Source organism: Erythrolamprus reginae, chromosome 5 (genome assembly GCF_031021105.1).
Source record: "Erythrolamprus reginae isolate rEryReg1 chromosome 5, rEryReg1.hap1, whole genome shotgun sequence".
In the NCBI taxonomy this organism is placed as follows: Eukaryota; Metazoa; Chordata; class Lepidosauria; order Squamata; family Dipsadidae; genus Erythrolamprus; species Erythrolamprus reginae.
The window spans coordinates 114,048,970-114,065,425 of NC_091954.1; the positions used below are offsets into that span (position 1 = coordinate 114,048,970).

Consider the following 16,456-nt stretch of genomic DNA (forward strand, 5'->3'; position numbering starts at 1 on the left):
ATACAAATCCAATAAATTAATAATAATAATAATAATAATAATAATAATAATAATAATTAATAATAATAATAATAATAATATTGCAAAACACATCATCCTTTGCATCGGAGGGGTTTAATGACTCCAAATGGAATATCAGCAGGGATCGGGAGAGAAAAAAATAGCACTTATTTCCCAGCATTTACAAGTGGATTTGAGAATAGTGGGTAAAACAGTAGAGTTAGTGTTCAAACTCTCCCCCCACCCACTCAAAAAAACCCTAAACAAACCCAAGAAATATCTCCAAGACATTTAAGTCACTGCACGACACAATCTGAGGGGGGCTTTTTTGCTATTCACTTTTTCTCTCCTTTGTAGAAAGGATGGTGGCAAAATAAAGAGACTGTGGCAGGTGAAAAATCTGTTAGCTCAGTAGAGGTTTTTGAAGTACAATCTGGTCAGTAAAATCCACTTATGGTCAACGGTTAAGATTTAAAGGACGTCAGGTTGGTCACTACAAATCTGAACTCGGGTTCTTCTCTTCCACGTTCTTCGTATCACCATCAGGAAAAGAGGCTGGAGGACACCCCATCCAGCAATGACAGTAGGACAAGAAGTAACAAAGTCCCTCCAAAGTTGACAACTTTTAAGGTGCTTTTTTCCAGGAGGCAACTGGACTTTCTTATTGTTTTGAAGACATTTTGCTTCTCATCCAAGAAGCTTCTTCAGCTGTGACTGGATGGAGGGAAATGGAAACATTTTATAATCTTTGAATGTTGTGGTTGACTCTGGCCCAGCTCCTGCCCCAGGGAATGGGGAGGTGGATGCAGGGGAAACTTCACCATGTCACAGGCCTGTGTTATTGCCGACAGAATCAGTTCAGAGCTTAGTTTCCTTGGACGAAGAAGGTGGGAGTGACTCGGCAGAGGGGGGCTTGGCACACAGCCCAGGCAGTCAATCTCCCTTATCTTCCATTGATTTGGATGATGACGTTTTGGACCCACGCAAGCACAGAATTATGCGTAGAAGAGACCAAGTAAGAACATATTTCAGGAAATAAGGCAGGCTACCTGTGTTTGGGTGGGTAATTAGGGCTGCTGCTATAAATAGCAGCATGTGGGTTTGGCCATTGTGGAAGAGTATCTGATCGGAGTTCGCCAGGAATCTTGTGTTGCTGGACTTTGTTGCTTTTTCACGCCTTTAAAACCAAAGCAGAGCAATGTGTGTGCGTGTGTCTCACTTCGTTGGAAGAAGAAGGGGTGTGAAGTTTCTTCACAGCTGCTAGCTAAGTACTTAATGATTGCTTAAGAGAAATTGTACAGACTACCCGGTTGTTTTGGGAAAAGTGCTCTTTGCAATACAAAAAGAGTGCTTAGTTTATTTTGAATTTTGTGATAAAGAACATTGTTTTGAATTTTCAAACGTGTGTGTGTCTGAAATTTGTACCCTTGAATTTTCGGGAGGCTCCTATCAGAAAGCCCGGCAGAACAGAAGACAGCTGGTCATTTGCATCTTTTGGGGAGGAATAAAAATCCTTCCAGGCCTCATCATCCAGTCAGAGCTGAAGAAACCTCTTGGACTTCAAATTTAAAAAAACAACAACCATGACCTGCATGACTGAGAATCTCTATAGACTTTTATGACTTGTGGACTTCAACTCCCAGAATTCCTCAGTCAGCATGGCTGAGTTGGAAGGTCGCAAAGCCTTTCAAATTGCCAAGTTTGAAGAGAACTGTGTTAGAAAGAACAAGCTACGATAAACCCTTTTATCTGGTAAATTTCAAGTCATCCGTTTTCCATCAAACCCTCATTAGCAGAAGTGCTCTGAGGGTTTGAAAGCTGTCAGAATGAGCAGAATCCTATACGAAGTGTCTCTGAGAGGCCTAGCTAGGATCTAAGTGGAGTCGGTACGTGAGGCAAAGTTGAGCCACAAAAAAAGTTGAGTTACCAAAAAAACAAACCCACAGAAAACCCGTGTATCTGTCAAGAGGCTGAGAGGAACCAACTTCAGTAGAACTACAAACACCTTTTCCCCCTCAAAAATGAGCCCCGTCATCCACCTCCGAAGAACCAGAATCCTATACAAAGTGTCTCTGAGAGGCCTAGCTAGGATCTACGTGGAGTCGGTACATGAGGCAAAGTTGAGCCACAAAAAAGTTGAGTTACCAAAACAACAAAACCCCAGAAAAACCATGTATCTGTCAAGAGGCTGAAGGGAACCAACTTCATTAGAACCACAAACCCCTTTTTTCCCTCAAAAACGAGCCCCGTCATCCAATTCTGAAGAAATAAACTTGTCAGCGAAACCAACACACAACAGAGCACCGACGTTAAGAGGCCTAAGAACACTTATTCGTTACAGGGATTTCTCTTCAGCGACAAATGCTTTGTGAGGTAGATGAGCATTTCGCCCCATTTTTTGCAAAGAAAAGTGAAAGGGGTGGGGGTGGGAGGACTCTGTGGTTTGGGATGACATCACATTTCTAAGGGAGCGTGTGGAACTACCCTGCACTTTAAAAATAATATATATTTTTTAATTTCTGGAAAGTTCTTTTTTCGATTGTTAAATTTCCTAGTTTAGGTGTTAGGGTTAAAGCAAGGACAATTTGGTTAATGCCAATATCATCTTCTCTGTCCTGGCTTATCCTACTATCCTATCTTTGTCTTTCTCTTTTCGGATTTACAGCTAGTCCTGGGACTCAAATGGACGACCTCCTGTGAACACAAGCAAATGGAGGAATTTCAAGATACAGTGATACCTCATCTTACAAACGCCTCATCATACAAACTTTTCAAGATACAAACCCGGGGTTTAAGATTTTTTTGCCTCTTCTTGCAAACTATTTTCACCTTACAAACCCACCGCCGCCATTGGGGTGCCCCACTTCCAGACTCCCGTTGCCAGCGAAGCACCCGTTTTTGTGCTGCTGGGATTCCATTGAGGCTCCCCTCCATGGGAAACCCCACCTCCAGACTTCCGTTGCCAGCGAAGCGCTTGTTTTTGCAATGCTGGGATTCCCCTGCAGCATCGCAAAAACACAGAAGTCCGGAGGTGGGGTTTCCTATGGAGTGGAACCTCAGGGAAATCCCAGCAGCGCAAAAATGGGCGCTTCAGCTGGCAAAAGGGGTGAATTTTGGGCTTGCACGCATTAATCGCTTTTCCATTGATTCCTATGGGAAACATTGTTTCGTCTTACAAACTTTTCACCTTAAGAACCTCGTCCCAGAACCAATTAAGTTTGTAAGATGAGGTATCACTGTATCTTTTTTTGTGAAGAACTCAAAAGTTGTTGGGATCCTAACTGTTAAGGCCGACTTGGGATTTGCACATCTTTACAGCTTACCTGGACATTAGTGGACATCCCACCCTCATCCCTTGCCCCCCACTGGGTGGGTTTAGATATAGATATACAGAACCGAAAGCACACATGCGTGTGTGCACAACACACCCCTTAGAAAGACTTTAAATAGTATACAGGTCTCTGGTTTATCCAGCAATTGTTTCCTTCCGTCCCACACATGTTGTCGGCCAGGTACATTAAATATTACAACGAAATAAGCCACAGGATTGTCAGCCAGCCGAGAGTTCGAATCCCACATGCACGGGGGCCATGCACACAATTTCTTCTTGCTGTACGGCCACCGCCTTCGGCCACCGTGGGTGCTTTGGGCCTCCTTTCTTCTGAGAAAGAGAGCAAAGCTCGTCTTTCTTTCCGACGGAGGCCGTCTGGTCAGTTTTGCTCTCCTTCGGAGGACTCTTCTTCTGCTTCCTTGAGCCACTGGATGAACTTCTGCAGCTGTAAAACAATGCCAAGGTGAGAGATGATTGACATTGCGGCTGTTGTGACTCCTAGGAAGAACCACCTGAAACATCTTGACAATAAACAGCTGGAACGAGGGGATGGCCCATAAGAATTCCTTTCATAAGTTGATGGCCCTCAGATCTTGGATTTCAACTGCAGGGGTCAACCCTAAAGCTGGCCTGGCCGAAGCCATCATGGAGTTTCAAAACTGGATATTGGAGCTGAGGGATGGGCGGGGTGGATTAGAGATAGCTGGGCTTGTGTAGTCAAAACAAAATTTATTATTTATTTTATTTATTTATTTATTATTTTATTATTCGGATTTGTATGCCGCCCCTCTCCGAAGACTCGGGGCGGCTCACAACAAGTGAAAAACAATCCAATACAATCCAATTAATTAAAATATTATAAATTTAAGAAAATCCCCTATACTAACATACACACATACAAGCATACCATATATAACTTCAACGTGCCCAGGGGGAGATGTTTAGTTTCCCCATGCCTGACGGCAAAGGTGGGTTTTGAGGAGTTTACGGAAGGCAGGAAGAGTAGGGGCAGTTCTAATCTCCGGGGGGAGTTGGTTCCAGAGGGCCGGTGCCGCCACAGAGAAGGCTCTCCCCCTGGGGCCCGCCAACCGGCATTGTTTAGTTGACGGGACCCGGAGGAGGCCCACTCTGTGGGACCGAATCGGTCGCTGGGATTCGTGCGGCAGAAGGCGGTCTCGGAGATATTCTGGTCCAGTGCCATGAAGGGCTTTAAAGGTCATAACCAACACTTTGAATTGTGACCGGAAACTGATCGGCAGCCAATGCAGACTGCGGAGTGATGGTGAAACATGGGCATACCTGGGTAAGCCCATGACTGCTCTCGCAGCTGCATTCTGCACGGTCTGAAGTTTCCGAACACTTTCTCTTGGGAACCAAGGTCATTTTTGTACCTGATCGGAGGAAGGAGACCTTCGGACAGCGCCTTGACCATGTGACCCTTTTTAAAAAATTTGATTTTTTATATTCTGTTTATAGCTACTTTTATGTAACTTTATTTGCTTTTATTGTTTTTTTAATGCCTGTAAACCATCTGGCATCTTGGGATGAGGTATAAATAGGTGCGATGGATGGATATGGCTCACAAAAACTTGATCCTCACCACAGATGGTAACTCACCCGCTGGTTTTTGCGAAGCTGTCTGCCTTTATCTGATGTGTCCCGTTCAGAAAACCAGGTCAGAATCATCTCTTCTGCTAAGATTTCCAGTTCATAGAATGTCATCAGGACCTGCGAGGACCACAAGAGAAGCTATGTTTGTGTGTATGGTCAGGAATGCAGGCACACTATTAAGTGAAATAAAGAATTATACAAAAAAGTCCCCAAGATGCTTTCAAAAACTGGACAACTGGACTTTCCTGAATCTTCTTGAAGACATTTAACTTCTCAGCCAAGAAGCTAATTCAAGAACTCCCAGTTGTTGTTTTAAAGCAGTGGTGTCAAACTCAATTTCATTGGGGGATGCATTAGGGTTCTTTGATCTCAGGGGGATGGGCGTAGCCAGGATGGGCGTGGCCAGCTCAATGTCACTCCTGTTGGCGGCATCTGTGGTGGACCAAGCACTCTGCCAGCGAAAACAGGCTCCCGAATTTTATTGCCAGGCCAAAGTCATCGTTAGAGTTGGAGACTTCTGGCCTGCCACGTATTATGCATTAGGCTGCATTGGTGCTGTGGGAAGTTGGGAGGGGCTGCTGCATGAGGGGTGTAGAGTTGTAGCCACAACAAATTCCTTCTAGAGTCTCAAGGTCATCCTTTGTTCAACACCTGCCAGGAAGCTGATGGGCGTAATGGACATGGTTGGCAAAAGGAGACTGGTCAACGTGGTAAACTTGTGGGTGTGGGAATAAGAGAATGAACTTTCAATTGGGTGGAGAAACCCAGGGGACATCCAATTCGGATTTAGAAACATAGAAACATAGAAGATTGACAGCAGAAAAAGACCTCATGGTCCATCTAGTCTGCCCTTATGCTATTTCCTGTATTTTATCTTAGGATGGATATATGTTTATCCCAGGCAAGTTCAGTTACTGTGGATTTACCAACCACATCTGCTGGAAGTTTGTTCCAAGGATCTACTACTCTTTCAGTAAAATAATATTTTCTCATGTTGCTTCTGATCTTTCCCCCAACTAACTTCAGATTGTGTCCCCTTGTTTTTGTGTTCACTTTCTTATTAAAAACACTTCCCTCCTGAACCTTATTTAACCCTTTAACATAATTAAATGTTTCGATCATGTCCCCCCTTTTCCTTCTGTCCTCCAGACTATACAGATGGAGTTCATGAAGTCTTTCCTGATACGTTTTATGCTTAAGACCTTCCACCATTCTTGTAGCCCGTCTTTGGACCCATTCAATTTTGTCAATATCTTTTTGTAGGTGAGGTCTCCAGAACTGAACACAGTATTCCAAATGGGGTCTCACCAGCGCTCTATACAGCGGGATCACAATGTGATGTGCCAATATGGCTCTGTTAATAAATGGGAACTTTAAGGAAGTCTATGCCTCAGACTCGGACTTAATTTTGGATGCTATTTGGAACCCTGACATCCATTTTCAGCCGCCACGGCCTCCTGCAACCCTCTGCCAGTTAAAAAGGAGATCGGGAGAGCTGCGAGCGGATATTAGGGAGTAAGACATAATTCAAGCTGGATGTGGGAAGAACCGTGGTGGCAAGGGCTCATGGGATCCACTTTTGTGACCTTCTGACAAAGCATATTCAATGGGGAAGCCAGATCCTCTTAGTAACCATGTTACTAACTTAACAATTTTGGAGATTCACTTAAGGACTTGTGGCAAGAAAGGTCATCCCAAAGCCAAAACTCACTTAACATAGAAACATAGAAGATTGACGGCAGAAAAAGACCTCATGGTCCATCTAGTCTGCCCTTCTACTATTTTCTGTATTTTATCTTAGGATGGATCTATGTTTATCCCAGGCATGTTTAAATTCAGTTCCTGTGGATTTACCAACCACGTCTGCTGGAAGTTTGTTCCAAGCATCTACTACTCTTTCAGTAAAACTGTCTTAACGACTGTCTTGCTTAGCAATTGAAATTTCGGGCTCAATTGTGGTCATAATTCGAGGACTACCTGTATTCATTTTCAACAAGCAAGGTACAGCGGAGGTGGTAGCTTAACTGGGTGAACTCAATGTCTGGCCAAGCAATCGGGAACCTATCAGGGATTAAATCCCACGGATTTAAAGAGAGCGAAGGAAATCCCAGTTCAACCAACAGGGCATTCATTATTCAGCCCGGGATCCACTCCAGCTAGTCTGTCAACACCCGTGGGAAGCTTACTTTGGCCATAACCATGATCAGCTTCTCGTGTTCCAAGAAAAACTCTTCAATGGCATGCAAAGAATCCAAGTGATCTGACGTTCGCTTGATGTACTTCTTGAAGAGAGGAGCCCAATTCTTCAGCAACTGGGAGAAAGGGTAGCAAAGGAGGTTAAGTGCTGAAAAATGGGGTGGGGGTTTAAATAAATACACATGTAGAATAATTTTGAATTGACAATTGTTAATCGCTCTTGCACTGAATGGAAAGGAGAGGAGAGAGTAAAGGAAAGGAGAAAGGAAAGAAAGAAGAAGAGGGAGAGGAGAGGAGAAAGGAGAAAGAAAAGGAAAAGGAAAGGAGAGAAAAGAAGAAAGGAAAAGGAAAAGAGAAAGGAAAGAAAGAGGAAGAGGAAAAAGAAAAGGAGAGCAGAAAGAAAAGGAAAAGGAGAGGAGAGAAGAAAGGAAAAAGAAAGGAGAGGAGAAAGGAGAGAAAGAGGAAATGGAAGAGGAAAAGGAGAGGAGAGGGGGAAGGAGAAAGAAAAGGAAAAGGAGAGGAGTAGATAGAAGAAAGAAAAGGAAAAGAAAAGAAAAGGAAGGAAGGAAGGAAAGAGGAAGAGGAAAAAGAAAAGCAGAGCAGAAAGAAAAGGAAAAGGAGAGGAGAGAAGAAAGGAAAAAGAAAGGAGAGGATAAAAGAGAGAAAGAGGAAATGGAAGAGGAAGAGGAGAGGAGAAAGAAAAGGAAAAGGAGGAGTGGATAGAAGAAAGGAAAGGAAAGGAAAAGAAAGAAAGGAATAAGAAGAGGAAAAAGGAGAGCAGAAAGAAAAGGAAAAGGAGAGGAGTGGATAGAAGAAAGAAAAGGAAAGGAAAGGAAAAAAAGAAAGGAAAGAAAGAAAGAGGAAGAGGAAAAAGAAAAGGAGAGGAGAGGAGAAAGGGAAGGAAAAATAAAGAAGAGAAGAATAGAAAATGAAATGTCCATCCCCCTCCTCAAGCAGGAGATCCTATAAAATTTTAGACAAGTGGTGGTCCAGCCTCTCTTTTAACAAACCTCTAATGTCCCAGCCACAACCCACAAAGAATGACCAAGAAACATTACATAGCAAGAAGATATAATTTACTGCTTTTTATAAAGCGATAGATGGATTTCCAGGAGCACTAACTCCGGTGACCCTGAGGACACAGATAAACCTCCAAGTGCTTCAAAGACCCTCTGAAAGGATGCAAATGACCAGCAGTCTGCAAGGACTACAAATCCTTCCACCCCCGACTCTCCTGTCCGAGCTGAAGAAGCTTCTCGGAGGAGAAGCGAAACGTCTTCAAAAGCAAAACCAAAAAATCTAGTTGCCTCCTCTGGAAAAAAGCGCCTTTGGGACAACCATGACCTGGATGACCAAGAATTCACCCTAGACTCATAGAAACATAGAAGATTGACGGCAGAAAAAGACCTCACGGTCCATCTAGTCTGCCCTTATACTATTTCCTGTACTTTATCTTAGGATGGATAGATGTTTATCCCAGGCATTTTAAATTCAGTTACTGTGGATTTACCAACCACGTCTGCTGGAGGTTTGTCCCAAGCATCTACTACTCTTTCAGTCAAACATTTTCTCATGTTGCTTTTGATCTTTCCCCCAACTAACCTCAGATTGTGTCCCCTTGTTCTTGTGTTCACTTTCCTATTAAAAACACTTCCCTCCTGAACCTTATTTAACCCTTTCACATATTTAAATGTTTTGATCGTGTCCCCACTTTTCCCTTCTGTCCTCCAGTACAGATTGAGTTCATGAAGTCTTTCCTGAAATATTTTATGTTCAATTTTGTCAATATCTTTTTGTAGGTGAGGTCTCCAGAACTGGACACATTATTCCAAATGGGGTCTCACCAGCATTCTATGCAGCGGGATCACAATCTCCCTCTTCCTGCTTGTTATACCTCTAGCTTCACAGCCAAGCATTCTATTTTCAATATTAATGGCTTTATAAACCATGGAAAAATCCCTGACAAGACTCCTTGGTACCCTATAAGTGCATCCTCCAGCTTTCAGCTCCGCTACCTGTCTGAAACAACCAACCCCTGACTCTGGGCAGGAGAAACCCTCAAGGAATTTAAAGGCAGGCTTAACCAAGGGAAGGTATATGCTCACAGGGACTACGAGGGTGCAGTAATGCTTAGGATCCTTTTCCGCGTTCATCTGCTGTAGAGGGTATTCCAACACAACTTTGCTGAGTACCACCATCACTTCTTTCAGACTAATGTTGTAGGCGAATCTACAAAGGGGAAGGAGAAAGGTTAACAGCCCTTGTTATTTACTTTTATATTTATGTTTGGGTATGTATATGTTGTTTGCTTTTTTAAATCTGATAGGGTTTTATGTGCTTTTTAATATTAGATTTGTTTTCGCTGGAATATTGTTTTTATTATTGTTGTGAGCCGCCCCGAGTCTTCGGAGATGGGCGGCTCACATCCTAGACTACTGCTCATCTGTCTGGAACCCATACCATATCTCAGACATCAACACCCTTGAAAATGTCCAAAGATATTTCACCAGAAGAGCCCTTCACTCCTCCACTCGAAACAGAATATCCTATGAAAATAGACTAACAATCCTAGGCCTAGAAAGCCTAGAACTACGACGCCTAAAACACGATCTGAGCATTGCGCACAAGATCATATGCTGCAATGTCTTACCAGTCAATGACTACTTCAGCTTCAACCGCAACAACACAAGAGCACGCAACAGATTCAAACTTAATACGAACCGCGCCAAACTTGACTGTAAAAAATATGATTTCAACAATCAAGTTATCGAAGCTTGGAACTCTTTACCGGACTCAATTGTGTCAACCCCTAACCCCCAACACTTCTCCCTTACACTCTCCACGATTGACCTCTCCAGGTTCCTAAGAGGCCAGTAAGGGGCGTACATAAGTGCACTGGTGTGCCTAACGTCCCCTGTCCAATTGTCTTTCCTTTCTTTCACCTATCTTATATATTCTCTTCCTTTCATATATCCCCTCCTCTAGGTTCACTTTCACCCTCTTTTATATTATCACATGTCTATTTTCTTCCTATGTATTTATGTATTGGACAAATGAATAAATAAATAAATAAATAAAATTGAATTATCATGTCAATCTTTCTTCGTTTCATCTGTCTTAAGACGATGTACAGCTTTTCAGACGCTGCTGAACATGAATGTTCTCCAAAGGAGCAAAGATACAAGAGTGGAATGAAACAGAAATAACTACGAGGGTCGCCCGGAAAGCAATGCACCACATTTTTTTTTCTCAACCTACAGTAATGGTAGAAATGCGAAACTTTAGATATATATTATTTGAATTGCCAGGAGTGCGTGTGTAAATTTTGCATAGATAGCATAGCTGCAGCAGAGTTTCGAAATGCCGTCTGTAAGTGATGTACATTACAAGCAGCGTGTCGTCATTGAATTTCTCACTCCGGAGAAAGAAACTGTTGGGAACATTCATAAACATTCTGGACCGGGACTCATTGCTCACAGTCACTCATGCCCTCATCACCTCGAGGTTCGACTACTGTAATGCTCTCTACATGGGGCTACCTTTGAAAAGTGTTCGGAAACTTCAGATCGTGCAAAATGCAGCTGCGAGAGCAGTCATGGGCCTACCTAGGTAGGCCCATGTTTCACCATCACTCCGCAGTCTGCATTGGCTGCCGATCAATTTCCGGTCACAATTCAAAGTGTTGGTTATGACCTTTAAAGCCCTTCATGGCATCGGACCAGAATATCTCCGAGACCGCCTCCTGCCGCACGAATCCCAGCGACTGATTAGGTCCCACAGAGTTGGCCTTCTCCGGGTCCCGTCAACTAAACAATGTCGGTTGGCGGGCCCCAGGGGAAGAGCCTTCTCTGTGGCGGCACCGGCCCTCTGGAACCAACTCCCCCCGGAGATTAGAACTGCCCCTACTCTTCCTGCCTTCCGTAAACTCCTTAAAACCCACCTTTGCCGTCAGGCATGGGGGAACTGAAACATCTTCCCCCTGGGCACGTTTAATTTATGCATGGTATGTCTGTGTGTGTGTCTGTTAGCATATGGGGTTTTTAAAATATTTAAATATTTTAAATTTGTCTGATTGCTTATGATTTGTTTCTACATGTTGTTAGCCGCCCCGACTCTTCGGAGAGGGGCGGCATACAAATCTAAGTAATAAATAAATAAATAATAAATAAACATTTGTGTACAGTTTATGCAGAATCTGCAGTCGACAGAAGTACGGTTAGTCGCTGGGCACAGAGGGTGGGGCCATTAGAAGACGGTTCAGTGCAGAAATGGCTTCGTTATCAGAACAAGGAGTGGTACCAACAGGGCATACACGCCCTTGTGTCTCGCTGTGAGAAAGGCCATAGAACGGGACGTTGACTACGTGGAAAAATAGGGAGTGTAGAAGAAACATCATTCTTTCTTGTGTATAAGTTTCATTGTGTTCAATATATAATTGTTGAAGAAGAAAAATGTGGTGCATTATTATTATTATTATGTCAGTACAACACAGCAAACGAGATCACTATGCTGGATTTGGTATTTCATCACCAGTCGGGCGCTTCCCAAGCACCTAGGACTGCGTGATGTAGCGGTGAATTATGTTTGCCGATCCCAGTCAAGCGGCCTTTTGCAATTGACAGATGGAGATTTTGTCAATTTCGATGGTTTCCAAATGTCCGCTGAGATCCTTTGGCACTGCGCCCAGAGTGCCAAGTACCACTGGGACCACTTTCACGGGCTTATGCCAGAGTCGTTGCAGCTCGATTTTTAGATCTTCGTATTTCACTAATTTCTCTAGCTGCTTCTCCTCAATTCTGCTGTCTCCTGGGATTGCGATGTCGATGATCCATACTTTCTTTTTCTTTACAATCACAATGTCTGGTGTGTTATGCTTCAGAATTCGGTCAGTCTGAAGTCCCACAGTAGTTTTGCTTGCTCATTTTCGACCACTTTTTCGGGCTTATGATCCCACCAGTTCTTTGCCACTGGGAAATGGTAGTTCCGGCACAAGTTCAAGTGGATCATCTGTGCCACAGCATCATGTCTATGCTTGTAGTCAGTCTGTGCGATCTTTTTGCAGCAGTTGAGTATGTGATCGATTTATTATTATTATTATTATTATTATTATTATTATTATTTTCATCATCATCATCATCATTATTAATTAGATTTGTATGCCGCCCCTCTCTGTAGACTCAGGGCTGCTCACAATATTACTTTCTGGGTGACCCTCCTATGATTTCAACAGCAAGGAAGATAAAGCAGTAACGATTAAGTCAATTGTTCTATACAAAGAAGATAATATATTTTTGTTTTTTCTATTTGGAGATCACTTCTGGATTCTTGATGGGAAAAAAACCCTGAAACTTTGACTTTGGTTCTGATGATCAGACAGCAATAGCAATCGCACTTAGACTTATATACCCGCTTCAAAGAGCTTTCCATCCCTCTCTAAGCCGTTTACAGAGTCAGTATACAGTGTTTCCTCGATTTTCGCGGGGGATGCGTTCCGAGACCGCCCGCGAAAGTCGAATTTCCGCAAAGATTAGATTAGATTAGATTTATTGGATTTATATGCCGCCCCTCTCCGCAAACTCGGGGCAAAGTAGAGATGCGAAAGTAAATACACTATTTTTGGCTGTGAACAGTATCACAAACCTTCCCTTAACACTTTAAACCCCTAAATTGCAATTTCCCATTCCCTTAGCAACCATTTAGATAATTACTCACCATGTTTATTTATTAAAGTTTATTTAAAAAAATATTTATTAAAAGCAGATGAAAGTTTGGCGATGACATATGACGTCATCGGGTGGGAAAAACCGTGGTATAGGGAAAAAAATCTGCGCAGTATTTTTTAATTAATATTTTTGAAAAACCGTGGTATAGACTTTCCGCGAAGTTCGAACCCGCGAAAATCAAGGGAACACTGTATTTCAACCAACAATCTGGGTCCCCATTTTACCCACCTCGGAAGGATGGAAGGCTGAGTCAACCTTCAGCCTGGATACAATTGAACTTCAGAAAGTGGGCAGATGGGGGGGCTGAGTGTACAATTAATGAGAAATAAAATGAATTTTTTTTTGCTTTTACAACTTGGTTGCAATGAAACAAAGAGTGAAAAATTTAAAGGGGTCTGAATACTTTCCGTACCCACAGTATGTGTGTGTGTGTACTTATTACACAAACACACACATTTGCATCTGCAAGTGCAGAAGCAAAAAACTGCAGAAATCTCTCACATGCACATCCCCTCACAACTACTGAATGCCAGAGACCTGAAGCTTTGCACGTTGCTCCATTTTTACTACCAGTGTGGCGTCCTCATCCATATCGGTAGGAACCTGATGCTGTCCCTAAGTATGAAAAACCGTCCTAAGTCACTTTTTTCAGTGCCGTTAGAACTTTTGAAAGGTCACTAAATGAATTGTTGTAAGTCGAGGTCTACCTGTAACGGGGCTAACACCCCAGTTTAATTGTGTGTTTTTTTTTAAAAACCCCAAATGTTTGTGTGCACCAAATTGGAGATAGAAACATAGAAGACTGACGGCAGAAAAAGACCTCATGATCCATCTAGTCTGCCCTCTTTTTTGAGTAGAGTCTCCATCATTTTAACTATAACCGATGTCAAGCTAACTGGCCTGTAGTTACCAGCTTCTTCTCTACTGCCCTTCTTGTGGATAGGCACAACACTGGCCATTCTCCAATCCTCAGGAACATCTCCTGTTAACAGGGATTGGTTAAACAAATCAGTCAGGGGGGTAGCAATGACAGATCTGAGTTCTTTAAGAACTCTGGGGTGGATGCCATCTGGACCCATTGCCTTATTTATCTTTAATCGTTCAAGTTCTTCTAAGACATCGTCTTCTAAGATCACTGGAGCTGAATCCGTACAGCTGGAAGCAATGTTATATCCCTCTATAGTATTATTTTGTAAGGTGTCTTTTGAGAAAACTGAACAGAAGTAGCTATTGAAATGGTCAATGATCTCCTTACTCCCATCAATGCATGTATTATTCCCGGTACTAAGCTTCGTGATGCTGCAGTTTTTCTTCTTCCTATCACTAATATATCTGAAGAAGGTTTTATCCCCCTTTTTTACAGATTTGGCAATTTCTTCCTCTTTTGAGGCTTTAGCAGCATATATTATCTGTTTCGCCTCCTTCTGTCTCATTTTATACAGCTCTCTATCAGCTATACTTCCAGATTCTTTATACCCCCTATAGGCATGGTGCAGATACACCTCTGCTCAAGAGGTCTTGGCCCATGCCTGTCTCGGCACAGGGGGTCTTGCATCGCCATTTTCTCCCAAAGTCACAAACACCCCGACCAATGAAAGGTCTTACTTGAGAGAGTTGATCTCCAGAACCAGGTTGTCGCAAGAGATATTTTCTTCTTCGCCTCTCTGCAAAGTCCCCAACACCTCATCCTGGAAAACTGAAATCAAGAGCAGATTAGAAACTGAGGGGGATGAAGAGCTGATAAAGGCAACAACCTTTGGCCTCAGTTCTGAAATCCAGAAACTTTTTAGCAATAGCATTTAGACTTACCGTATTTTTTGGAGTACAGTGTTCCCTCAATTTTCGCGGGGGATGCGTTCTGAGACCGCCCGCAAAAGTCGAATTTCCGCGAAGTAGAGATGCGGAAGTAAATACACCATTTTTGGCTATGGACAGTATCACAAGCTTTCCCTTAACACTTTAAACCCCTAAATTACCATTTCCCATTCCCTTAACAACCATTTACTCACCATTATTACTGGTACTCACCATTGAATAAGACACTTAGTGATCCTGATATTTGTAAACATAATTATTTACTAACAATAATTATTTTTTTGTTATTTATTTGCAAAAATTATTAGTTTGGCAATGGCGTATGATGTCATCGGGCAGGAAAAACCATGGTATAGAAAAAAACCCGCAAAGTATTTTTTAATTAATATTTTTTGAAAAACCGTGGTATAGGCTATTCGCGAAGTTTGAACCCGCGAAAATCGAGGGAACACTGTATAAGATGCACTTTTTTCCTCCCTAAGAGACTGATAATTTGGTGCGTCTTATACTCTGAATGTAGGGGTTGTTTTTTTTTCCCAGGCCTAACTAGCTGCTGACGATCTTCCCATCTCTTATCTTGCAGGCTCTTTCATTATTTCTCTCTGTGAAGAATGTTTTCCAAGCCCTACATTTTGCAGAATTTTTTCTCATTGGTCTAACTTGCTCCACGTAAGTTTCTTTCCAGCCCTAACCAGATGGTAACGATGTTCCCAGCTCTTACCAGCTTGCAAGCTCTTTCATCGTTACTCTCTGCTAAAAATGTTTTCCAAACCCTTTGCAGGGTTCTTTTTCTACTTACTCTGCATGTAGCTTTTTTCAGGCCTAACTAGCTGCTGACGATTTGCCAAGGTCTTACCTTGCAGGTTCTTTCATTGTTTGTCTCTGTGAAGAATGTTTTCCAAGCCCTAAGCCTTTGCAGAGTTTATTCCCATTGGTCTAACTTGCTCCAAATAAGCTTCTTTCCATCCCTAACCAGGTGCTAACAATGTTCCCAACTCTCACCCGCTTGCAAGCTCTTTCATGTTACTGTCTGTTGTGTTTGGGCCTGGGCCAGCCGTTGCCCGCACAGATGGGGGAGACGCGGCACACAGTGACTGTGAAAGCCTGGCTGACAGCCAGGAAGATGTAGCAGACAGTCAGGAAGATGTGGCAGAGAGCCAGGAAGATTTAGCAGACAGCTCAGGGGAGGTGGCTGGCAGTTCGTCGGACAATTTGTCCTCTCAGTTCGTCTGCAGGACAATACATTAATTTACGCAACCGAAGGGCCTTACAAAGAAGGGATCGCTTTAAGAAGCATGATAAGGCATGATAAGCACACCTGGGCTGGGTGTGGTTCCCTTAATGAGGGCTAACGGCATAAAAAGGGAACAGGGGCCAAGGCAAACTGTGGCTGTTTATCTGGGTGGTTTGTGTGGCGTCGTTGTTCCTGCTTTGAAGTTTCTGCTCTTGGATTTCAACTCAGCGTTGTGGGAGTTGAAAACTCTGGGACAAGCTGCTGCTTTTGTGCCGTGAACATTCAGAGACCTCTTGGAACATTTATGCTACGTGACTTTTGTATTTGTTTGCCTTTCCATGAACTTTGTAGCTGGCTGAATTTTCAACTCAACCTGTGTGTTACTCCTGAAAGTAAGGACCGTTTGCTTTAGACTTTTTCTTTACTGTTTAATACAAGTTTGCTGACTAACTATGCACGTGTGTGTCTGACCTTCTTTCCTGGACCGTTAATCATTGCTTGAGGCCGGTCAGGAAGAACACTCTCTGTCTAGAATGTTTTCCAAAC

The 16,456-nt window shown here is 42.9% G+C and overlaps 1 protein-coding gene across 1 annotated transcript in view; it reads right to left on the reverse strand.

The window, feature by feature from the left end:
• Window positions 1-3,447: 3,447 nt before the first annotated feature.
• The window catches only part of EIF2B5 (eukaryotic translation initiation factor 2B subunit epsilon), a 44,509-nt gene continuing 31,500 nt past the window's right edge, over window positions 3,448-16,456 (reverse strand). Inside the window, exons 12-16 of the mRNA XM_070753768.1 lie at window positions 14,467-14,557; window positions 9,244-9,367; window positions 7,129-7,254; window positions 4,949-5,059; window positions 3,448-3,776 (exon numbers count right to left, since the gene is read on the reverse strand). Coding sequence (XP_070609869.1) covers window positions 3,711-3,776; window positions 4,949-5,059; window positions 7,129-7,254; window positions 9,244-9,367; window positions 14,467-14,557 — 518 coding nt within the window. The 3' untranslated portion in view covers window positions 3,448-3,710. The remainder of the gene's footprint in view (window positions 3,777-4,948; window positions 5,060-7,128; window positions 7,255-9,243; window positions 9,368-14,466; window positions 14,558-16,456) is intronic.